This window comes from Polypterus senegalus, chromosome 4 (assembly GCF_016835505.1).
Source record: "Polypterus senegalus isolate Bchr_013 chromosome 4, ASM1683550v1, whole genome shotgun sequence".
NCBI classification, from domain to species: domain Eukaryota; kingdom Metazoa; phylum Chordata; class Cladistia; order Polypteriformes; family Polypteridae; genus Polypterus; species Polypterus senegalus.
The window spans coordinates 62,715,264-62,741,669 of record NC_053157.1 but is presented as its reverse complement, the minus strand read 5'-3'; the positions used below and the strand labels follow the sequence as shown (position 1 = coordinate 62,741,669).

Here is a 26,406-nt window from a genome sequence, read left to right as displayed (position 1 = left end):
ATTTAAGACTAGTTTTTATCTTAGTACACTGTTGCGGTAAAATGAAATGAGCAGCAACAATAGAAATGTTACTCCCGGAATCAAACGTAGCCCTTACCTTTCTGCCATTTATAATAACTGCACCTGTATAAGGAAGAGACAAAGGGTTATTCATTGTGGGCACAATACCTTTCTTCCCTCACCAACAAGCAATCCATGGGATCGTAGGAACAGTTAGGGGATAGATGTCCAATCTCCCCACACTTGGGGGGGAAGATTAGCTGGTCTATCCTGCTACGAACGGCAGGTTCGGGAGCTTGTCGGGGGGGTGCTCAGGAGCTGCCCCACGTGCCTGTTGGGTACGGCGAGAGAACCATTCTGATCACCCTGATTTGCAAGCCGCCCAATGGTGCTCCGCGATTTTGATTAAAGTATTCATGTCGTCGAAGTTATGTTTCCGGACTTGCTGAGCAATATGTTCAGGGAGGGCATGCACAAAGGTCTCACACGCAAGAAGCTCGGCCATTTTATGAGAATTATTGATGTCGGGCCGTAGCCAACGACAGACTTTTCCCCAGGCTTCAAAGCCCTGGGTTCTCAGTGGCCTCTCTGGGTCGAACTACCACTCCCTCCATTCTCTTGCCTGCTGCTCTGGAGATACGCCGTAGCGTTTGAATACTGCTAATTTAAGAGTGTCATAATCAGCAGCCTGCACCTCAGTTAAATCATAATAGGCTCTCTGCGCCGTTCCCTTCAGGTAGGGAGCCAGTTGGTACGCCCACTCTGACCTCGGCCAATGCGTTCCGCTTAGCGGTATGCTTGAAGATAAAAAAATATGTCTCAATGTCGTCTGATTCGGTCAGTGTTGTCAGCGCAATGGGTTGTGACAGAGCAACCTCTGTCCGTACTCCAGCTGCCGCATGAGCCTCCGCTTCGGCTAATTGGGTCCTCGTCTCACCCATTTGGATCTTCAAGGTTTGTAGATCTCCCATAATGGTGTTTAAAACGGTGTTTAGGTCCTGTTCCTCTGACATATTGAAACAAAAAAATCCTGCCAATTACGCCAATTATGGTGGAAAATAATCCTTCCCCGTATATTGTCGTCCATACAATAAGAAAAAAAGAAATGATTCAGTCTTGGAATACAATGAACCAATTTACTGAGACAAAATGGCGGTTATATAACAAAACAAGAACATGTGATAGGAAATGGTTGGCATGGTGTGACGCTGCAGCAGGAACCGGAAACAACGTCATCCTGATGGGCCGGAAGTGACATCATCACGGCCATTTTGGAACCCGGAAGTTGCAGGGATTATTTTTCTTCTTGATTTCTGTTGATGAGAAGAAGTTCAGGTAAGTACCACGTGTCAATCCCTTATCTCGCAATGTTTTATAATATATATATATATATATATATATATATATATATATATATATATATATATATATATATATATATATATATTAAAATGTACCAAGCAGTTTCTATGGAAATAATGTATTATTTTCATCTTGATTTTCATTCTACTTTTCTAGGTGTTCTAATTGTTTAATTAATCCATTATTTACTAATTAGTGGGTCTGATGCTATAGTACTTGCAGCCTTTGATTATTCAGTGTTGTTTGCCAGCGTGTCTGCTCTCCTCATGTCATTAATAAGATACAATGAAGGGGAAAAACTGCAGAGAGAAAGGACAAAATATAATGATCAATCAACAAAAGAGAGTTAAGCATTTAAATCTGTAGCAAAGCAGAAATATTTCTAAATGTCTTATAAATGTAAAAATCACGCTGTTGTGCTTTTCTGAATGTAAAATAAAAGAAAGAAAATACCAGCTAATTAAATGAGATCAATGTTATCAGATGTTGTCACTGATTAGGAATCTGGTTGTAACAAAAACCTGTAGCCACAGGGTACTCCTAGGACCGAGGTTGGGAAACACTGGTCTGGATAGTAGCCCAACAAGGTGGTGGATGTTTTGTGTCAATTTGTGTCTAATCGTATCTAATCTCATAACTGACACTTTGAAAAATATTCAGTGATTCAGAAAATCATTCATCCAGCTGTGTCAATTGAACATGATAAACTATTGAAGAGGTATCAAATACAAGGCAAAAGTCTGAGCAGGGCACATCTTCTCTCTCTCAAACAGACATACTGTATACACACACTCATACATACTCTCTAGAGCAAAGACATCACAGTGGCACTGTACATTTTCAAAAGATACCCATTTCATTCCACTTAGAAGGCCACCCTCAACTAAAGCTTTGGTAAGATAGGTAGGTACAACTAATAGAGATAGCAAAGTATTCTTAACTGAATGGTTCTACGAAGGAATACCTGGCGAAAACACCTGGCTAAAGTTTTGTGTGTGTGTGTGTGTGTGTACGTCAGTATCTGACTGAGCAGTACTAATAAGGTAAACTCTTAGATTTCATCTGCGTTTCTCATTTGCACCTATAAATTCTACTTTTAATTTTATGTAAATACTGTTTTATTTATAGGAGAAAAATTGCCATGGGTAATTACAGTACTGATATATTAAAAAGGTTAATTTTGGTCTCATTGTGAAGAAATTGTATGTTAGAGTTGTTTGTGCAAGTTCCCATACTTTTTGTATTACTCTTTTTAAAAATGTATGTTTTGTACATTAATAAACATGGTTGATTATGGCAGTAGTCAGCGTTGACTGATTTGATCTACATCAATGATTCCTGAAGCCATGTTGGTTATTTAAAACTTGTTAAAGCATGCAATGAAAACAAAATGTGCACAAAATGTGTTTTTATTACTGTTAGTCCTGTTTGACATTATTTGAATAAAATTTTGCCTAAGTTGTGTTTTGAGATTGTGCACTCTTTAATGCGAAAATGACAACCAAAATTATTTTTTCATATTTTGTATCCTTCTTAAATTAGAGCTTTCAGTTGTGCCATGCCATAGTTTGCACCAAATGTTTCTGATCCAAGTAGAAAATTATTTCAAGAAATTTTTACATTATAAATTAGATTGAAATTTTTATATGTATTCCAACATGCTTACCAATTTGAAACAGTATTAGATTGCCAATAATGTGTCTTGGGTTGCACAGTGATATAGTGGGTAACACAGCCTATATAAGGATCTTGTGTCCTAAGTTTAAATCCCACACCCAGCTTACTGTCAGTTAGTATGGAGTTTGCATATTGTTCTTGTATCTGCATAGATTGTCTTGTAGTATAATTAGTGGTTCCAAATTGGTCTCTGTGAGGTTGTGACTGTAAGTGGGCTCTGCAAGGACTACTGCCCCCAGGATAGACTCCAGCCAAGAGCATAATTTGGATTGAGAATGTTATATCCTGTGGTAAATGTGTCTTTTTATTTTTGAAACCAGTCAAAATGAAAGTTATTCAGAGACAAACATTGCAGAAATAACTCCTAGAAGTAGAACTAGTCTATCACAAGGCAGACATAAATACAGAAACTTGCGCATATGTACAAGGATATAGTTTGCTAAGAGTCTGTTTGACCTGTGAAAGAATCCTGAACCAAAAAACAAGGAGTTTAAAATTATAAATATATTGACATATTAATCTGTAAACATATTTGTAAAGCAGGATAGAATGTCATTGCAGTGAATTCTCCCATTTGTCCTTGTTGGATTCTTAGAGTTGGTGCTTGTGTATAGAAAAGACATACTTGTAAGGCTATTTGGTAACTCGGAAGTAAAGAGTATAGGTATGTGTGATTATGCTTTGCCATAAAATAGCATCCTATACATGGCTGGTTCTGTTTTGTGCCCAGCGCTGCTGGAACATACTCCAGTACCCCAAATGCCTATAATACAATGATGGTGTCCATTACTGCATTACTAGCTGTGCTACCCATCTAAGACAGGGTGAAATCTAAGTAATTAAAGTAAACATCAGTGTGAACATTTGGAGTGCTAAATCTATTAATGATGTGTTTTGTAATGCATGTAGTAATAAAATGCATTGTATTTGTCATTTTAACAGATGGCACATCACAAACATTACAGTGATAATGCGTTATTATAAATGATTGTGATGTGCCATCTGCTGGAATGACAAATACAATGCATATGCCTCTGTTATATGGTGTGGGATTTGAAAAGGCAATTAATACATTTTATTACTACATGATGTTTGTTATGCGTATGTGTTGCACTGACAGGGACATAGCAACTGGATGGACACACATTTACAGACACGCAGACACTCGTCCTTTTATTAAGGTGGATTACTGAAAGTGCAGTACATCAGTTAAACAGTTTGCTCTCATAAATATGAGTTGTGTGCTCACATCTCCTTATCATATTACATTTTCTGCATAGAGCATAGCTTTTGAATGTTTTTGACCATTTCTCTAACACAGTCTGTTTAGCTCAATTGTATTTTGCAAGAATGTTACACCCTTTCATAGGAGTGGCAACTTTTCTTCTTCTGATTTAAATATTAAAAAAAACTGGACGTGCAGAACTTTAAAGACATCTGGTCTATTACACAACAAATAATTCAGTTGCCCTGATAATTCTCATAAAAAATAGAGAATAGTTAATGAAAATATACAATAAAATAAAACATGAATTGTTAAAAGTTTTTTTTCCCCCATTTTCTTTCAGTTTTTTTTATGTTTGCCAGATGTCATAAGTGCACTAAATTTCTTACGCCTTCAATAGTAGTTAGTCATTTCTTTAAAAATAAATAAAATTAGTTTCTTTAAGTTTCAAGGGATTAACTGAAACATACCTTGTCTATTAGTATGACATAGTTGTTTTCAGGCAGTGACCTTCATTTCACAAATATTTATATCAAGCTTAACAATAAATAATATGCCTGTGACTCATTCTAACTAAAGCCACCTTTAGTAAGTAAAGTGTACCTTTGTCTGACATTCTCTCTCTAAATGAAACTCATCTTTGTTTCATTAGTGACTGGTCACATGAATGTAAATGTTTTTCTCATTGAAATCACGAGGACTGGATTTTCAATGCCTGATACCCAAAAGTCATGATAGTCACACAGCTAAATTATTATATTTTTAAGTGCTAAACAAGGATAAACATTTGATGGTCATATACTGCAGGATCATTTTTAAGCATCCACATACAGTCGAAGGTATTTTTAATACATTTCTAAATAAACATGGTTCGGCCTAGGCTTAATTTTTTTTTTACTTTGACTGTCTCCCCTTATGTATTTTGGGCCCTTGCCTGAGAGTTCCTGTGATAAAGCAAAGTTTTCTTATATTTTTCTTTTCCTCTCAGATGTGAATTGTCTCAAATCCTGATTATTCCTATTTGTATAGAAATAAATAAGTGACTCACATTCAGTACTGCACATCATAGATTGCTGCTGTATGGACACTGGATTGTTATATTGAGCTGGGTACAGTATTCAAGTATATTTTACATAATTAGTTACAAAGTATGCATTTTGAGTACTACTGCTGCCTTTTTTACAATGTGATGGACAGTATGCAGTATATTGTTTTATTTTACCCCCTGATGAAGGAAGATTGGAAATAGAGGAGGAGAAGGAGGGGGTGAGGTTTATATGTAGAAATGGACATTTAAAGAGTGCTGCACTGGAACGTTGGTTGGTTTTTAACCGTATGCTAATACTGCTTTCCTAACTGGAAACTAGTACACAAAAATCTGGACTGTCCTTGTGAAAACAGAACCTGTTAGCTTAACATTATGTAGTTTGAGTTAGTAACTGGTCACTGTACTTTATATGATAAAATAACAAATATATCCTATATATGAAAATAATTTTCCCAATATATGAAAAATACTGGTATTTTAAGTTGTTGTGATATCCATACAATATCATGACATTATTTATTACCCGATATTAGTGAACAATTAATCATCAAAATTGTTTTGGTTTTCTAAAATGCCTGTTCTTCCTGCCTGATTTGCATCAATAGATCTCCTGCCAAAGAATTATGCAGTAAACAAATCGAAGATGCCACAGGCCTGTTACAGACGTCTGTGCTCATGTCAAAGAAATTGATCTTACACAAGAATCTATTACATAGATACTACTATCACTACTATATCACCATTTACAGGTCAACCAAATGTATTTTAATCTTTCCCTGTGATGGTACTTATAACTCTTTTACTATACCGCCTTTAATAGTCATTATTAATTTTGTAGGAATTCAATGGGTATTCCAAACCAACAATAACTAATAATAATACCATGATAGTAAGTTTGTTATGTGTTTCATATTTCTCGGTTATCGTTTTATGTGTTTTGCATTGTATCTTTAATTTTTCCAGGTGCTGGAAAGCTTTAAAATCATGGACTACAGTTTGCTATTGGGGATCCATATTTTAGACCAGAGTCCAAAAGACAGCCATGGAGAAAATTTACAAGGGACTATGGATGGGAAAAAACCAGGTCCACAGAAAGTTCTGTACTCAACAGCAATGGAGTCAATTCAAGGAAGTGGAAGGTCAGGGGACACTGTAACAACAGATAGCACGTGAGTCTTGGCCTTTATCTTATAAAATCTAATCTAATTTGAATCGTTTTTCTTTTCTTGTAACTTTCTCTTTGACATCTTGTAAAGCACGTTGAGCTACATTGTATGAAAATGTGCTATGTAAATAAATGTTGTTACTGTTGTAAAATAACATAAGGCGATCAGTTTGCATGAATCTATGGTGTTGACAGTAATTATGTCCCTGTAGTTCCAGGAAATTAGTTGCACAAAGCAAAGTGAATTGCAGTGCCACTTTTTTTACTTTAACACCAAGGAAAAAGGAAAACGTACTCATGTATAATGAATTTGACATTAGTGAATCTTGATGAGAAAGTTTCAATCATACTTTTAGAAATGCCAAGATATGTTTAACCTGGTATTTTTAAAAGCAATGCAAATATTCTGTTTTTCTGTACTTCACATTTTGATGCACACGGTTTAACACACCGGAATTATTATACTGGCTGCAAGGCAGGAGCCATGCATAGAAGGCAGCAGTTCATTGCATTCCACTGAGTCTTTCACTCTCTGCTAACATACAGTATGTGTCTTTAGAATGTGAGAGGCAAACTAGAATAATCTAGCAAAAAAACAATGCAGATAAAGGGTCAACTTGTAAACTGCTCAGAGTGACTGCACTAGGATTTAAACACAGTTTACTGTCAACGTAAGGAACCCTCATAATAAATGTAGAAACAGATTTAAAAATGTATGGATGGAATTATCTGTAGCATTCCTATGGTTGCATTGACTTGTAACAATTGTATGATTTTTAAACAATGCAGAAATGATACCCTTTTCTGATTTAAGAAATCCTGCCTTCAAAGCCAACATACTGTAGATACTGATGAAATGAGTGACTTTTTTGTGTTTGACACAATTGACCTGCTTTTTAATAAAACTTTGTGAAAGACGTATTCTATATCAAATGTTCTTGTGTTGCTTTGGTCAGTTTCTTATATAGTCTAGTTTTAGAAACAAAAGTTTCTAAAAAAAAAAAAAAAAAATCAAAAAGTCATACCTTTATTTGTAGCATATAGACATAAGGAATGTTTGTTTTGAGTTTAGATGGGTGGTTTTCTAAAGGAGATGGGATACTTAGAGTATTCATGTTGTTTTTTGAATTAAAACAAACATATTTGTAAGATTCTGCCATTTTACAAGAAATCCACATTAAAATGTCAGAATTTTAATCATGCATAAACTTTTTTATGTGTGATAAAGAATATCATAGACAAATCTGAAATAATCTCCAGTTATTTTAGTCATGAGCCATGGAAAATACCTACAGCAGGGAAGCGATTATGGACATTATGTGGCATAGTGGTTAAAGATTGTGGGATCAAATTCCGCTACTGACACTGTGACCATAAACAAGTAACTTTACCTGCCTGTGCTCCAATTGGACAAATAAACAAATGTAGGCAATTGTACCTCAAATGTTGTAAGTTGCCCTGGATAAAGGCATCAGCCAAATAAGTAAATGTAAATGGATAAGTAGTGATTGCTGCAGGATTCTGTATTAACAGGGGACCGCACCAGCAGCAGTATTTGGTAATGCTATATTGATAATTTATAGAGTCGATTTTAAATTGCTACTCAAAATAACCACATCATATTAAGGGCTTGAGAATACTGTAATGTCAACCAAGGAAAACCCTTGAAAGTTACTAATTACTTTTAGTCATTAAAAACCTCATCATCAGTTGTTCTTTTTATTATCATATTCTCAATGAGAGCAGCTCAGCATGCTCTATATAAAATTCTTTCTTTTTTTGTGGCAGTTTAGTCTGTTTCATTTGGATTTACCTCTGTCGTATGATCAAACGTTTTTATTTTCCTAGTATTTTTTTTAAGTTTGTACACACGAAACAGCACATCACATTATTTTGAGTGATTTGCATTGTGAACTTAGTATCAACATGCAGGTGGGACTGGCTCTTTCCCAAATATAAGGCTTTGATAAAGAATGCAATTTATTGTTTTCAATTCATATTTATTGTCATGCGTAAAAAATGCAGTGGAACTGGTACATGCACGTTTGACCAACATGCACCATCTTGCCATGGTGTGAATCTCCTATCCATAGGATATGTAATATACTGTATAACAACACAATGTTATAGGTGAAAAGCCGCCCCTGCCACAATCACGCCACAATCACCAGTAATAGCATTACACTGTTAATTAACACACAGTCTGCACCAGTTTCCATGTGGAGAAAAGAAAAGATGGCACAGAGTAAACCGAGTAAGCTGTAGGTGAAGAGCATAAAGCTGGAAGTTAGCAAGCACAAAAACATGGCAGACACAGTTGTTATAAGCCATGGCAGAACTTATTGTTCTTGAAATAGAAAGGAGAGGCAAAAGGAGAGAAATATGCAACCTGAAGCTACAGTGAGGCTTGGGTCAATTAGTGATTGGTGATTCACATGAGTAAATTTCTGTTCACAATAGCTGCTGTGATCAGTAATAAATAAATGGGGGAAAAATGTCCATACATTAAGAAAATATTAGCAAGAATTAGTTAGAAAATGAGTTGCTTCTAGTTTCCTTCTGTTTTCACAAGCATACCTCAGAAATGCGGAAAGGCATGTTTTCTTAATTCAAAATCATAGCCACTTCAAAGCAGATGTATTCAGTAAATTTAAGGTATTTGTTTTCACATTTGGACTTGTACTCCTTAAATTCCATTTTAAACTGTAAGAACTGACATGGTATTTTTTTTAATGTTTCACATTAGAACATAATTTCATGTAGCAAACAATAATAATATATACTATGATTGTGAAGAAATAGTTTTGACTTGAAAAATTCCAAACTTATTCTTTAAGAGAAGGTTGTAATGAATTCTCTGCATATACAGGGTCACAGTAAGAGATGCAAGCCGTAGGGGATCTTGGAGGCCTAATGGCAGCAGGCTCTATTCTGTTCTTTTTTTCTGGTTGTTAGAACAAGATGTGCTTCTAAAGCTTAACTAGGCCAGAGACTCAGAAGTCTCATCACCTCTACCATAACTGAATAAAAACCTGTTGGAACTGACCTTTCCTCCATTTCCTCCTCAGATATGAAAATGTGGAGTCTGGCAAAAGGTTGGCAATAGTTACATGGAGAGATCCAAATCATAGAACTGTCCAGAAAACCATTCTAGATGTTTCTAAGTGGTAATGAGAACAAGCAGGAGATAGTTCTTTGGAGTTTTTTTTTTTTAAACAACAGTTCTGGACAAAACCATCTTACAATTTAAAACAAAGTTTTAAGTTTATTAAACCATCTAAACATTACACTCATTCTTTGGCAAGACGATTGTATAATACTATAATGTTTTACAAATATTTTGAAATATTATAGTTTGTTTTTTCATTCTTTTTCAATTTACAGAATGGGCGGCATTCCAGCCAGAACACACAAAGAAGAAAGGTTGCTTATATTTTTAGGCATAATAGACATCTTACAATCTTACAGGTAATACCTAAACTGATTGTTTTGATTTAACAAAATTACTGCCAGATCATGTATATTCTGAAAACATGATATTAAAAAAAAGTGACACAATGATTAATAATGCAGATGCCCTCACAATTTCAGGGGCCCACGTTGATTTTCAGCCTGGTTTATTCATTGTTTTCATTTTCTACTTGTGTATGCCTGAGTCAAAAGACATGCTGTACATTTTACAGTCATTGGTAATGCTTAACTGTCCCTGTGTGTGTGTGTGTGAAGGAGAGAAAAAGACCAAATCCATGGAGACAACATAAAAACTTCACACCTAGATAGAATTAAATCTCACTATCTTAGAGCTGTGAGACAGTTGTTTTAACCACTGCACCACCATGTCATCCCTGAATGGAACCAACCCATATATAAATTAAATAGCTTTTCCTTGAACCAGATATTACTTAAATACCGTTAGAACTTAACAAACATTTACTGATTAACATACTGGTTAAATACAATTACAGTGTCATTTCAATACATGCAAAAACAGATCTTTATGTCCCATTAAAGACTGATGGTAAATAGCATTTTGAGAACAGGAATATTAATGAGTACTGAAAATCCACCAGTACTTGAATTTCAGAAGTTGGTCACATTATTACTGAACTGAGACTAACAGCTAGAGAAGAAAGACATAGTGAAAATGGAACAGCTGATTGTCTAGATATTAAAAATAAACACACAAGTTAACACTTGATCAGATACAGAGACATCAAGATCTGATTTAAAACCGTTTTAACTCAAGCAGAATTATTAGGCAAAGAGGAGTAAATGAATAGACAATAAAAAACACTGAAAAATGATATAAAAAACTCGGCACAAGACAAAAACATAGATTGGGACCTGTTTGACTACAGATGGCACACAAATAAGTGTAGCTGTCATACAAATGTAAGCAGTTGTTGTGTTTATAGCCAAACTGCATTTAAAAGGTAAAACAACTGGTACATTGAAGGCCTGGACAGAGAATGAGAAAATGAAATTACAGTGATTATAAGGTGATGTATTTGTTTTTGGTTTGAGTTTCAAATGTACAGTAAAAGGCTTGAGTTTTTAAAAAGGAGCAAAAAGATTTGGAACCCAACAGATTTATTTTCTCTAACATCCTGCCAATTGGAGTTTTCATTTTCCTGTCATCCTTGGCCATCTGACCATAGTTTGTAATTAAGCTGGACATTATGTTATACATATAACTGTTCTTTAATTTTTACTTTTTTTCTAACTACTTTTAGCTATTAATATTGCAAAGCACTTTGAGCTACTTTTATGTATAAAAATGTGCTATATACAGTAAATATTTTTTTTTTGTAAAATAACTCTTAAATTATAGCACAAATACCATAAACACTTAAATGGGACTATAAACAAAGCTTAAGGATATTTAAGAAAATTACAGCCCTCAGACTGTTCACTTTTATGCACTGAAATTAATCCTATGGTTACTGTTCATTGTCTGTGTTGTCTTTTGATCAAGGAAAGGTTGTTTTTGTGATGTATTGTGTACTACATTTTCCCAGATAAATCAGAAACAGCCCACTATAAATTAGCTTCCATAAACACAAAACCTGCAGTACTCGGAGGGGGGATATCTTTCTTTGCATCTTTCAGATTCTTCTCCCTTGTGCAAAAGTGTGGGATCACCAGAAACAGTTTTCAAAATTGTGGCAAAGGTGGTTATTCTTTTATGCAGATCTCCTAACTTTATCCATTTTTACAATTACCTGTCAAAACATATCCTAGAAAATGTAGAAAAGTTCTGAAAAATTTCATGATACTGTATAAGGCAATCCATGAAAACTTATATTACTTCAGGTGCACATTACTTAAAAGTAGTATGGTTAGTAATAGTTACATAAAGTCAGCAAATGTGACCATTTTAATGTATATTAATGTAACAAATTGTAAATTTTTGAGTGAATTGTAATAGTTGTATTCTTCAGTATATTAGTCACAACATTTTATTTTATTATCATTGTGAGTTTATAGCAATATAACAATTATTTATAAAATATTCACATTGAAACAATTGATGTTGATGGCTATAACACTGCTCAAATGTAAATTTTCATGCATTTATCTGTTTAAAAGCATTGTTTTAAACGTTTTTGAATCTTCACATTTGAATCTTCCTCGTAACTGTCCTAAAATGTGGGGCTTCTGTAACCATGTTTGGAATCTCTAAATAAATAATGGACACACATTTCCTAGCACACGTGATTTCTTTTGACATATAAGAATTAGTTTTCTCATTCTCTGAGATGTCTTCTTTAATTGTTTTTTTGCTGCATTTTCCTCTGTGAAGAGAGTTAACCACCCTTTAGCTGTGGTCACAAGTAAAGAGGGGATCACACAGTGACAAAATAAATAAGGCTGATACTTGAGTGGTGTTATATTTGTGTTCACTGAGTGGGTTTCTAGCCCTCTGCAGCTTTGCTGCCTGTATTGGCTACATTTTCATTGTTGGCCTGTTGAGAGAAAAAGACCATGTTAAGTTGAAAAACGATGAAGTAATAAAATTAACAAACATCTGCAACTGATGCATATCACATGGCAAAATGCAGAGAATGCACCTCAAGGTCGCTTACAGTGGGCAGGTATGACAGTTGCCATCTTACATTCCAAAAATGGCACAACTAACTGACATCTGAAAATGCTGACATTTAAAGCTTCTCACAGTTACAGGCAGTGGCTTCTTTTCTTATTCCTAGTTGTTTTTTGCTTTGGTATGTATTGCTTTTGCTTTTGTTCCTGGTCCTTTTTTATGGCCTTCATTTCTGCTTCACCCTTTTGTTATTATTTTTCCTTGATTCATGTTTGTGTTTTTTGCCAGTACCTGACCATGTGCTTGCCCACTCTTTGTGTTTTCTTCTCACCATGACTAAGATGATGACCTTAGTATTAGTGAGTGTCTTTATGTTCTCGACCTTGAATCTGATAATCACAGTGTGAAAAATGCTACTACCAGGTGTTACCTCCATATTAACATAAATTCACTTAGCCAATGTCAGCTTGAAAGTTCAGTTAGAAAGAGTGAGTGTCCAACAGGGGTGTGATCATCTCACAGTTTATCATGACACATCACTGTATCAACCACTCCCATTTTGGATCAAATTATGTGCAACACTGCCATAGGATTAAATTTATTTTTATTCTTACAACATTCTTTTTTTCCCCTTGAAGGTTCATCAAGAAGCTGGAACACTCCTGGAAAGCACTAGTATATGATGGTGTAAGTTTTATTAATCTCTCAAAAGCAAAAATAAAAGCCTTTGGAATATATGTGAACCTTGTGTAATAGGTGGCTGACAAGTCACAGAGTTCTGTTCTCATTAGATGGACTAGCAGTGGACGTCAGGCAGTGTGGTGCAGTGATTAGGACTTTGGACTTCAAACCCTGAGGTTGTGGATCAAATGCCACTACTGACACTATGTGACCATGAGCGAGTCACATCACCCGCTTGTGCTCCAATTGGAAAAATAAAAGCAATGTAACCAATTGTATCTCAAATGTTGCAAGGGCACCATGCTGTTTATAGTTATGATTTCCGTACTGTGGCATACATTGTTATGAAACATATACCAAGGAATAGCCATACTACTGTCCTGTTGCTTGATAAATAGGACCGCAAATATGTGGGAACCAAAAGCTTGATGGATTATAGCAGGACAGGAAGTAAGATTTTTATTCCAGCTTGCTCTGTTCTCATTTATGGGCACAATAATGGACCAGATCATTGTTTAAACTAAAACACATACAAGTATTTGTTTATGACAGTAAATTAATTAGTATGGGTCAAATGAAGAAACTATAAACAATACGACATTTTCATTGTTTGTAACAATTATGTTGTAATTATTCTACACATTGTTCTTTTTCACAGTAAATTTGATTTGACCTTTTAGAAGTGTTTAGTAGTTTATAAATGATGATTTGTGAAACAGAGAAAAAAGACTAAAGTTAAATGCTTATTTTATTTGTCAGGTGTGCAAAATAATTGACATGTAAAATTGAATTGGGGAAAATCTGCATGTTACCCTAGTGAACTCAAAAAATGTGTATGAGTAATGAGTTTGAGTATTCTGCCGCTGTTTGTATACACTCACCTAAAGGATTATTAGGAACGCCATACTAATACGGTGTTTGACTCCCTTTCGCCTTCACAACTGCCTTAATTCTACGTGGCATTGATTCAACAAGGCGCTGAAAGCATTCTTTAGAAATGTTGGCCCATATTGATAGGATAGCATCTTGCAGTTGATGGAGATTTGTGGGATGCACATCCAGGGCATGAAGCTCCCATTCCACCACATCCCAAAGATGCTCTGTTGGGTTGAGATCTGGTGACTGTGGGGCCATTTTAGTACAGTGAACTCATTGTCATGTTCAAGAAACCAATTTGAAATGATTCGAGCTTTGTGACGTGGTGCATTATCCTGCTGGAAGTAGCCATCAGAGGATGGGTACATGGTGGTCATGAACGGATGGACATGGTCAGAAACAATGCCTCAGGTAGCCCGTGGCATTTAAACGATGCCCAATTGGCACTAAGGGGCCTAAAGTGTGCCAAGAAAACATCCCCCACACCATTACACCACCACCACCAGCCTGCACAGTGGTAACAAGGCATGATGGATCCATGTTCTCATTCTGTTTACGCCAAATTCTGACTCTACCATTTGAATGTCTCAATAGAAATCGAGACTCATCAGACCAGGCAACATTTTTCCAGTCTTCAACTGTCCAATTTTGGTGAGCTCGTGCAAATTGTAGCCTCTTTTTCCTATTTGTAGTGGAGATGAGTGGTACCCGGTGGGGTATTCTGCTGTTGTAGCCCATCCGCCTCAAGGTTGTGCGTGTTGTGGCTTCACAAATGCTTTGCTGCATACCTCGGTTGTAACGAGTGGTTATTTCAGTCAAAGTTGCTCTTCTATCAGCTTGAATCAGTCGGCCCATTCTCCTCTGACCTCTAGCATCAACAAGGCATTTTCGCCCACAGGACTGCTGCATACTGGATGTTTTTCCCTTTTCACACCATTCTTTGTAAACCCTAGAAGTGGTTGTGCGTGAAAATCCCAGTAACTGAACAGATAGTGAAATACTCAGACCAGCCCGTCTAGCACCAAAAACCATGCCACGCTCAAAACTGCTTAAATCACCTTTCTTTCCCATTCTGACATTCAGTTTGGAGTTCAGGAGATTGTCTTGACCAGGACCACACCCCTAAATGCATTGAAGCAACTGCCATGTGATTGGTTGATTAGATAATTGCATTAATGAGAAATTGAACAGGTGTTCCTAATAATCCTTTAGGTGAGTGTATTTTGGTTAGCAGTGAAAACCGATTTAAGCCAGCTATACTTAACATATTGTAGATCTGTTTAATTACAGTATACAAATCATAGAAGCATGTTATATTATCATTAAAATAAATATCTAGAAACTTCCAAAAATGAGTTTTGATATCAGCCTGTGAAGGGTTCCATTCCTAAGTGTCTTAGGCTCTAACAACAACGCTTTATAGAGGACTCACATTCTGCCTGCTGCTGATTACCTCTGCAAATTTTAGAGTTGATTAAGCAACTGGCCTTTTCTTGTTAGTACCATTATTGAAGAAACAGAAATAATAGAATGCACAACCACGTTTTGTATATAATTCATTGTTGTTAGGTTATGACAAGGACACTGGACATAAAACACGATCCAAAAAAGAATAGCAAGATAGAACTACAATTTACTGAAAAAAAGCATGAGTGCTTGCCTTAGATTGGTTGAGATATACCATGATTATTTATAAAGAGTTCTGGACATACGTTCCATGCACAAATGAGTCAAAAGTGGAACTTTTTGGCTGGCTTGTGCCTAGATATGTCTAAAGAAGAGCTAGTGTGTTCTACTGTAAAAATGTAATTCTATTTGTTAGAAATAGAGGTTGTACTGTCACTCCTTGAAATGATATGATACTGAGTTCACCAAAAATTCAGCAGTGGATTCCTTGGGTAAAACTACAGTTATCTATCAAACAGCAGAAGCCTTTAGTGTACCTGTGTCTTGCTGTAAGAGAGGGATGTAAAAATGCTCAAAGAAAAATTAAATTTGGAGTTTTGGAATAGCCTAACCAAATTTATAGCCAGAAATATAAAACTAACAAATATTACTGAAAAGGAAAATAAATTCTGCAAGAAAGAATTTCTCCATGATGCTGTGAGAAATTGTTTGGTAAGTACAGGAAAAGACGGACCGCAGTTGTATCTGCTGATAGTGGCATAAGCAATTTTTGATTCCAGTGGTGAAAGTGTTTTTTCAAATTAATCTTTGAATTGTTCGTTCCATTAGGCAAAGTTCTTTAATCAATAATTTAAAAGGAAATTAAATGTGTCTTGTTCATTAAGAGCTCCTTTATCTGAACCTTTTTCATTTTTTCTTTTTGTAAAACATGAGTTGTGTATGGAGTGCTTTTTGATTTTAATAAATTCAATCAAATCAAAAAAAGAGCTCCTTTATCTAATATTGGGCATTGTTTCGAAAGTATAAAACCAGTCACTGTGAAAAACATGCCTTAATGGAGAATGTCAAATGGGAGAAATACTTTTTTTACAGCACAGTATATGTCTTGAAGAAACAAGGAAGTACATTTGTCTGAAACCAGTTGAAAGTGTACAGTTGTAGGCAACTGCTATTTAAAAGTAAAAGGAGAACTGTAATTAATATTTTAAGCATCTGGACAAGTCTTTTATCTTGTAAGTTCTCAGGGTGGGACGGTGTTTATCATAGTACTTGAGAATGGTGACCATTTAAGTAAGAATGTACTCTTTACATGCTCAAATAGTATTACTATTATGACTACTTTTGAAAATCTGGAATGCTTTAACATGAATTTGACTGTGATACCTTGTGTTTTATCCCTCTAAAGTATTTGGTATAAAGTTTTTAATAGAACTGGTCCCTATGTTTTTCACATCTTTCACAGTGTATGTGTAGATATTTATTTCTCCATATTAAATAAGAAACATGAAGCATTCTTTTCTCTAGTTTCTAAAAGGTATTCCTTTTCACTTATAGTACAGGGAATTATTCTGAAAAATATTTAACAAAGTGTCCAGTGAATCAGCTCTAAAGTTTGTATTTTATTCTCTTCTGTAGGACTCCGTGTCAGTACATAGACCAAGTTTCTACTCAGACAGATTCCTAAAGTTCATGAGCACCCGTGTTTTCAAGAAGATTCAGCGTAAGTCATGTCTAGTACAATGACATATTAAGCTTGTCCATTGCTCTACTTTTTTTTTTCTTTGGATTGATTAGTCTGCAATTATATAAATCTATCAAAAAATATATTTTTTTCGTTAACTTTTCCAAATTATTCAAAACCCCGTAGAATAAAGTCAAGATCTCATTATTTCATTTTCTATTCATTTGTCTTTGAGAAGATTACATTCAGAACAGGCTGAGCAAGTATAACAAGACATCCCTATTATTAGCAGCAGCACCACCTCATCCTGAGTAGTTTACTGAGGTTTCCAGGATAGTTGATAGATTTAATATTTCTACTGTGATGAATATCTGTCCTTGGAACATCTCCTAGTACAACTCCAAAATAACCAGTGACCATTCTCATTAGAGTCCCAAGCATCTTCTTCTTTTTCTCCTGCAGAAGGCAAACTATACTTTTTCAAGAGGAGGACCATCGCCTCACATTTTGAGATGATGGTTCTTCTTTTTTCAACTTAACACAAGGCAGCAAATATAGACCAGTTTACACTGAGGAGACAAAAGTACCACATTACCAGCCAAGAGCAGAGATACAACCCACATACATTCAAATGAGATTTGCTTAAACCACAGCTACTCTTTAATATTTTCCTTTCTATTAAATCACCGAAAGTAGAGAAAACATCCATCCATCCATTTTCTAACCCGCTGAATCCGAATACAGGGTCACGGAGGTCTGCTGGAGCCAATCCCAGCCAACACAGGGCACAAGGCAGGAACCAAGGGGGTGCCAACCCACCGCAGGACACGCACAAACACACCCACTCACCAAGCACACACTAGGGCCAATTTAGAATCGCCAATCCACCTAACCTGCATGTCTTTGGAGTGTGGGAGGAAACCGAGCGCCGGAGGAAACCCACGCAGACACGGGGAGAACATGCAAACTCCACGCAGGGAGGACCTGGGAAGCGAACCCAGGTCTCTTTACTGCGCCACCGTGCCGCCCCTAGAGAAAACATGATGGACATTTTTTGATTTCAAATTTCTACATTTCATTGATTCCACTTAACACAGAGATTGTAAATACAACTGTTGATTGTATTTCAAATATATAAAGCAGAGTATTTAAAATATATAATACTACAGCCGTAAAACCTTACATTCTTAAAGCACTTTCCAGAACATTTCCAGAGGTCATATGTTTTCACCAGGTACATAAAGCACATTTAGACATAGGCGACAAGCTTTCACATCTACTTACATACACATCTGTGCTATCACTAATAGTTGATGTAGAGTTTCCAGCCAGGTCGGAATCTGAATTGCTATTTCTGAATCTTATATTTGAATGTTGATGATGTCTTTTTTGGAAAATGTGGACAACTATTCTAGTCGGCTAAATCATCATGCAAGTAACCAAGGTACAGAAACAATATACATACAGCATATCCTTATATAAAGTGACACAAGATCAGTCATTTGCATTTGGCCCAAATATTCGATTGGCTCCAGCAGACCCCTGTGACCCTGTGTTCGGATTCAGCAGGTTGGAAAATGGATGGATGGATGGATTCTTGAACCAGATACAGTTAACAGCAACCTTGTGTCCATGCTTTTCTCAAAAAGGTTATCCTTGAGTGTTACAGATATTAAATACCAATTTACCATTACTTAGTAATGTACTGTATATCATTAGCAGTGTAAACCAAAGAAAGGCAGTTCCTGCCACACCTACTAAAATTTGCTAACTATGCTACTTACTTTTTTGTTTTCATTAGGTGTGAAACCTTAACTATATGAAAAAGAACTGATAGATTTCTGTTTTAGTTAATACTGTTGTCATGGTAACCTTTCATGGGACGAAAGAGGTGGATTTTGAAGGACAAAACAATTTTAGATGAGCTACTTTGCCTGAATACCATTGCTTCTAAATATGTCAGTGGGTTTTATACTAGGATCACAAATGCACAATTGGAAAATGACAATACATTTCAAAGGCATGTGTGTGGCGGAACTAATTGTAAAGGTGTGATGGTTTTACCCAAAATAACTAAAAGAGGAAATTAAGATATACCTATTTAACAAGGAGTGTATGTGAAATTTACATTGTGTACTTTGACCTGAGGATATCAAACTGTTCTTGTGTGTTTTCACAAAAGGTGTTTCTTAAGAACCAGCATGCAGTTCATTTGAACCAAACATAGAATTTTGCGACCATTATCCCATTCCCTAGGTGTCTGACAAGCAGTGTAGTACAGGTGTAATTTATAATGTTATGATAGTACAACTGAGATGCAAACATAAAGGGACGTCCTCTATCTTATATGAGTAAATACCATTAGAGATATAGACAAAGATGTAATGATGAATTAAACATTGTAGCAATATTATTCCCTTTTTAATAATCCTAAATATTTTATTGTGTAAAGCTATTAGGAGTTCCCCCTTAAGAAGAGTCCGCAATTCCATCCCAGCGCTGACTTCCTCCTCACAGGAAGTGCTGTCATCCCATACTGAGGACCGTGCAGAAGACAGAACGGAGAGACTTACTGGAACAAGAAGTCTTGCAAGCTTGGAAGGGAAAGGTACACTTAAAAAGTTTTAAGTAGTATCAGTGTCTCAGAGAGCTTTGGTTCTGTTATATTCCTTATTCTGTTCTAACTTAGCTATTGGTATGGTTACTAAAGAAGTACACAGTCATATTTGTGTCAGGTAAGTGTATTCAGAAGAAATGCAGATGTTTCCTTTGAAGGTCTTTATATGTGCAGTTACTGTGAACATTCAAAATTAAACAAAATGCATATTTTGAGTTACCCATTTTTTTCCCCCAGACACATTTATACTTTTACTGTCATAGTATTGTAATGTACATGGTATAAAAAAACAGTGTAAAGCTTAAATAGTGTGTAAGTTAACAATAAAATATATGAATGATGTTAAGTTATGACAAACAAATCAGGTGTATTTCATTAAATAAGATACCACAGGCCGCCTCACAGTGTAATGTAATTTAGATAGTTTTTTAAATTATGATAGTTATATCAGAACTGATTTCAAAGAATTTCTGCTAAAAAGCTGACTATATTTACATTTTTAAAAGAAATCAAAAATGCAAAAAAAGACAAAAAAACAAATGATGCGTTTTGTCAAAAAATAACTGAGTAGTGCTTAGACATCTGAACCTTGTGTTACTGACTGGTTGATCAGCATACCTTAACAGATACAGCAGTTCATTCATATTAGCTAAAATTGCAGATCTCTGTTAAGGATTATTTTTTTTTTGCTTTGTCCCCCATTTTCGATATATATTGAACGTATAAAAACATGAGTACTGAGACCATTTGTATAACAAGTGCCAAGACAATAGCAGTGGAGCGCACATACACACACAAAATGTAGTTATGCCCCATACAGGGTGTCTTTATTTCAAACCAGCAAGGCTGCAAACATGACACACCTACTGTTCCTTCCTGTTGTTTGGGCCACAGGAAACGCCTACTAAAATAACAAATACAAGCAGGGAACATTGCAGGACTATTCTGCATTATATTTTCTCCATTCATTCCACTCTTAACAGGGATGGTACCTGTGATAATTATTACTTTCTCTCTGTGTCTTTTTCCTCCATGCTGCTCCACTACATAGATGGTGTTACTCCCACATTGGCTCCTACTTATGCTTTACATTTTCCAATCTCCACACACTTTACCTCGTTTTCCTCAAGGCTTTCAGAGGAATGTTCATCATCTCCGTCAGTCCAGGCTCTAGCCCTCTAGGCCATCCTCTCCTTGTTTATAATGTGTAAACTTTTTTTTTTGTTGTTGTTGTTGTTTGGTCATAGTGTTTGGATCACTGCAGCAGCCAGATCTGGTGCCAAATGCTCCATCTCTTTTTGAAGCATCCTCCTTAGCTACTACTATCTCATCTACTTCACTGTACACAAATGAACGCTACCTGATGAATGACACTGGAGATGTTGAATGCAGGTACATTTAATTAATTTGTTGTGCTTTTAAAGAAGAATATCAAATCATGTTTCATGAATGTATTTAATTGATAATAGGTTTTTCAGCAATCCTCCAATAGACAGTTTTTTTTCCTTTTGCTAGCATTAGCAAATTTTGCAACAAATATAAATTAGAGAAATTAAACTATTTTCTAGTAAGTAGTAAAGTATAATTAAAGGTTGCCTGTTTAAAAAGTACATTTTTTTCCATTTATTTAAAGTGATGCTTTTAACAGCTATTGCATGTTCTTGCTAATAGATTAAAGGCCAAGTTGTCGCCCATATGGAAAGTGCCATTAAGCCAAATATTTAATACACATTTAGTGTACAGTAAATATTATCTTTGTTTATGATTTGGAATGTTTATGGTTGGTTAAAGTTGAAACACATTTACTAATTCCATTGTAAAGTATACACATTTAAGCGTCAAAGACAAGTTTTTTGTCTTTGGAGTATTTAAATAAGTTTTATTTATTTATCCTACAACGTATTCATTTGTCTGTCTTTTACATATTATGTTTCATATCCACAATGTTATTCGTACAGTACCATTGCTGCAAGATTAAAGTTAGATTCACTTAGGTTAAATGGTCTTTTGGGGGGGGGTGGAGACTGAAATGTATGCAAAATTTGGCACAATCTTGTATATCAACTAACTAACTAGTTCCCAGAAACAACTTCACCAACAACAAGAGTCTTTAACAAGAATAACTATAAATCTTGAAAATTTGGTGGTGAGGTGAGCTGGAAATAAGTGGATGTTTCTGTTTTACATTTAAAAACTTGTGCAGTGTTCTGATCCTGTCCATTAAGAAGAGTACCCATGGAATAATAACACTGGGCTGCAAAACAAAGCTAATTTTATCTGAAATCTATACGAAAGCAAGCAAATAATACTGATTACTATTTGAAGCTAATATGCTGTATCTCTTTTATTGTTTATACTTAGTCTAAAATTATTCTCTTTATTCCTCTTTTAGTTGACTGAAGGGCAAGTCACATTAGACAACTTTTCCAGCAATCTTTAGTCATAGCCTTCATTTACATAATCTTAGGGAGTTGGTGGCAGTTGGCAGTACATTCTCATAAAGGCCAGTCGCATACTCTGACATACTTTGTGACTCGTACAGACAAAATCAGGAACACAGGTCCATCGAACCTCCCAAACAAATGAGAGACTCGTCTGTCTGATGTCTCGTGTTTTATGTAGCACGGCAGAATGAAAAAAAAAAAAGTCAGAGATTGTGGTGGAACTTACTGTACCTGTTAACGCTGTTGGTTGTCAGAAAAACAGACAAGCAAGATTGTAATGGAAAGTTGGCACGTAAGCACTAAATTTGATATGCCCAATGATTTTCAATTGCCAGAAGAGCTTTAAAATCTAGACTTTTATTACATATTTTATTCATACTCATTAATATTCAGTTCTGATAATAATAATAAGATGTTTGGTAATGCATATTACACCTTAATTATCATTTTTTCTGGTTTATTCTGAATTCAGAATACTATCAAAACTTAAAGCTGAGCATCAGTAAATTAATGTAATAATTACTCATAATTATCCATATTGAATGATAAAGAAAATGATATCATGGTAACATTTTTGACCATTTTGCCCAGCCGTACTTTTATACTGTTGCAGTAACGACATCACAATCAGCAACTTTTCCAGCTACTTTTTTGTCATATGATAACAATAACCATTATCATCAAATTAAAGGCTCCACAGGAACTCAAAATAATGGTGCCAACTTCAAAAAAATTGCATAATGACAAAGTTATAACATGAAAAAAATAATACCTATGTCAAAATCAAATCAAATAAAAATAATTAAATATTTGAATTGAGAATGAATTAGAACCATAGAATATAAAGGGAAACTATAATGAAATCCAGAAATAAAGCCCCACGAAATCGCAGCATAATATATTATTTTTGCTTTTCTAATTTATATTATATGTTTCTTGATCCAGAATTAAATCAGCATGGTTACAGCGTGGATATTGCAAAGTCAGTTGCCAAGGTCTGTTGAATTTTCAAAGCTAGAGAACAATAGATGTTCTGAAGCATTCATCTGTTTATGTGTGTAATAGAATATTTTATATGCAAGAATTTTCTATCCATCCATCCATTATTCAACCTGCTATATCCTAACTACAGGGTCACGGGGATCTGCTGGAGCCAATCCCAGCCAACACAGGGCGCAAGGCAGGAAACAAACCCCGGGCAGAGTGCCAGCCCAACGCACGGCGCGCAAACACACACACACCAAACACACACACACCAAGCACACACTAGGGACAATTTAGAATCGCCAATGCACCTAACCTGCATGTCTTTGGACTGTGGGAGGAAACTGGAGCACCCGGAAGAAACCCACGCAGACACGGGGAGAACATTCAAACTCCACGCAGGGAGGACCCGGGAAGTGAACCCGGGTCTCCTAACTGCGAGGCAGCAGCGCTACCCACTTCACCACCGTGCCGCCCTGCAAGAATTTTGTCATAGCAGAATACCTCTCAAAGATGACCCAGACTTTGATATTGACAGCAAAAGAAAATGACTATGAAGTGTAAAGCAATGGAGAATCAAAGAGTTGTGGTGCATCAAATACTCTTAACAGACACTGTAGGGTCGTCTTATGAGTCACCTAAAACTATTCTTTCTTCATCACTGCATCCATTGTTACATAGAAGACCTCATTCTTGGAATGTTAGAAATTTAGGAAACATTTTATTACTTGGGATGTAACTTGGATTCATTACTATTACTGTTACCCTAACCCAAAGCAACTCTTGAAGCACCAGAATCATGATGATTCTCAAGTATTAAAAAAAGATAAAATCCAGTACTAGTGATATCATATGCACATTTTTTAAGTTGTTGAGGTTGCACTCCACACTGATTAAATGCTTCAAAAGGCTCTATGACTGGTCATTATTAGACTGGTATAAATCAAGGAAAAGGAGGTAAAGAAAACCAGTAACCCCTTTTGCATCATGACAGTGCCCCACTTACACTGCATGGTTTGCAAAGGCTGCTCTGTGAAACTGAGAAGAAGAATAGATGCCACATATTCCTATTTTCCAAATATCAGTCAAAGGAATGAAAGCCCTATTTGAATACCACTTGTTCCCCAATCTGAAGAACCAGCTCTTTGGCACTGCTGTTCTCCAGTTGACTCTTCCATTAATTCAGATCCATGATCATGTGACTGGAAGAGGCAAGGCTGTTGGTTTTGATGTCACAGGGCTGTATCTGCTCTTAGGTACTTCTGATTTGGTTACTGGACTAGTCGTTTTGAGACAACATCCAGTCTCCCTTGAAAAGACAGAAGAAAACACTTTGAGATATCTTACAGTGTGTATGTGTGTATAAATACAACATTTAATTCAGTCTTTTTTAGATATTAAAAATATCAGTCTTTTATACATGTAAAAACTTTATTCTGTATAATCCTTATGTTTTGATAGTTGCATTCTTAAAATACTTGCAACCTTTCCATTATTATCTGCTGCCACTGGACTGACTGTGAGCTTTCCTTGTAAATTATTTCTACTGTACTGTATACATGTACTAGTCTAGTGAATAAATTCATCATCTGTGTGGTTTGCGGTTTGTGGATTCCATTTTCAGAGAAGTAAAGCTATGAGTTATTAGGAAATTTTCTTATTAGAAGCACTGGTTTCACAGAGGAGATACACAGATTTTGTAGCTAAAGCATATAGTACAAGTCTGCATACTAATGAAGTGGAAAATTAGTCATTAAAATATATGTGTGGTGACCATAAAAAAATTACAAATAACAGGACAGCTACTAATGTTTGAAGAAAAATATATTTTATATAGAAACTTTCATGATGAACACCATTTTGAAACTTAACAAATTTAACTTTCATATGTGCAGTTGTTCTAAAAGAAGGACTTGCTGATACGGATGGAACATTGGAGGGCAAAGTGACTTGCCCAAGGCCAAACGTGGAGGAATTAGGCTTAAATATGAAACTATAATCTGGAGCTTTCTAACTCTTAGCCAGTAAACCACTATCTAAGACAACATTAATGTTCATAATTGAATATTTAGATATTTTATGAGGTGTGTAAGGTCATGAGGTGTGTGAGTAGTTGACTGTGGGTTTACCAGAGAAACACACTTCAGCCAATCTTACACCTATGAAGCATTTTTAAAAACATTAGTTTAAAATCAGACAAAATACATGGTGCAAAAGTCATTTTGTAAAATTAGGAAATATATTAAGATGACTTTATGATGAGTTATCTAGGCAAAATATTGAGCAAAGTGTGCACTAACAGAGCACTTCAATACATTTTTAAAAATGTGCTGGACACTCTTAAATGTCAAGTTGTTGTGAAGTCTCTTAAATTATTTAAATATCTCTTAGAGCTTCATCTGTGTGGCTTTCTATACTTGGCGGTATTGTTTTTGTTCTCCAATAAATCAGTTTTTGTATTTTAGTTATATCATAGATAGTAGTTTACATTTTAAGGTAATTTAATGCAGAAAAATCAAATCAGTTGAGCAACACAGGCTCATGAAAAGAGAAAATAAAGTGTCATAGCTCAATGAAGATGTCATTTTTGTCATCTACTGCTTAATAGGTCTTCATTTACAGTTTAAAAATAAAAAACACTACACAGGTACATGAGGTAACAAAGCTTCCCACTATGTACACCCCTTCTACAAACTGAAAGTTACAAAGCTTAGAAATTAACAAATAAAGAGACAGTGAACAGCCACTCTGTACCCTCTGCCTCTACAGAACAAATAAGACTGTTCACCCTTACAGACAAGAATAAGGTACAATATGGCAACCAGTACAGGCTCTTTGTAAAGTGAGGTTAGAGGCACATTACTGGTAACACTTTAGTTTAGGTGCTACAAAAATGCACTGATTACTTATTTCTTCTTATGTAACAAGACCTTAACAAAGGCTTATTTGGTCTTAATAATATTCACAAAACCTGTGCCATCTGGCATATTGACATGATGGTAAATTTACTTTTTAAAATGAAGGATTTATAGGTCTTATACTAAAAATGTAAAATCATAAGAAATATGACTTGGTTAAGCCACTTCAGGCCACTCCAAAATGAAAGATGAATAAACTAGTGATGTTTTGTAAGTGTTATGAAGACCTAAAGAAGTGCATGGTAAGGTTTTGTTGCATAATATTAAAATGAGTTTTA

The 26,406-nt window shown here is 35.4% G+C and overlaps 1 protein-coding gene across 3 annotated transcripts in view; it reads left to right on the top strand.

Moving 5' to 3' along the window:
* pip5k1bb (phosphatidylinositol-4-phosphate 5-kinase, type I, beta b) overlaps positions 1 to 26,406 on the top strand; it is a 193,581-nt gene that overhangs the window by 150,946 nt on the left and 16,229 nt on the right. For all 3 annotated transcript variants that reach the window (XM_039750765.1, XM_039750764.1, XM_039750766.1), the window contains 6 exons: positions 6,276 to 6,481; positions 9,862 to 9,945; positions 13,159 to 13,207; positions 17,120 to 17,204; positions 19,618 to 19,773; positions 21,030 to 21,174. In XM_039750765.1, the coding sequence (XP_039606699.1) occupies positions 6,276 to 6,481; positions 9,862 to 9,945; positions 13,159 to 13,207; positions 17,120 to 17,204; positions 19,618 to 19,773; positions 21,030 to 21,174 (725 nt within the window). The remainder of the gene's footprint in view (positions 1 to 6,275; positions 6,482 to 9,861; positions 9,946 to 13,158; positions 13,208 to 17,119; positions 17,205 to 19,617; positions 19,774 to 21,029; positions 21,175 to 26,406) is intronic.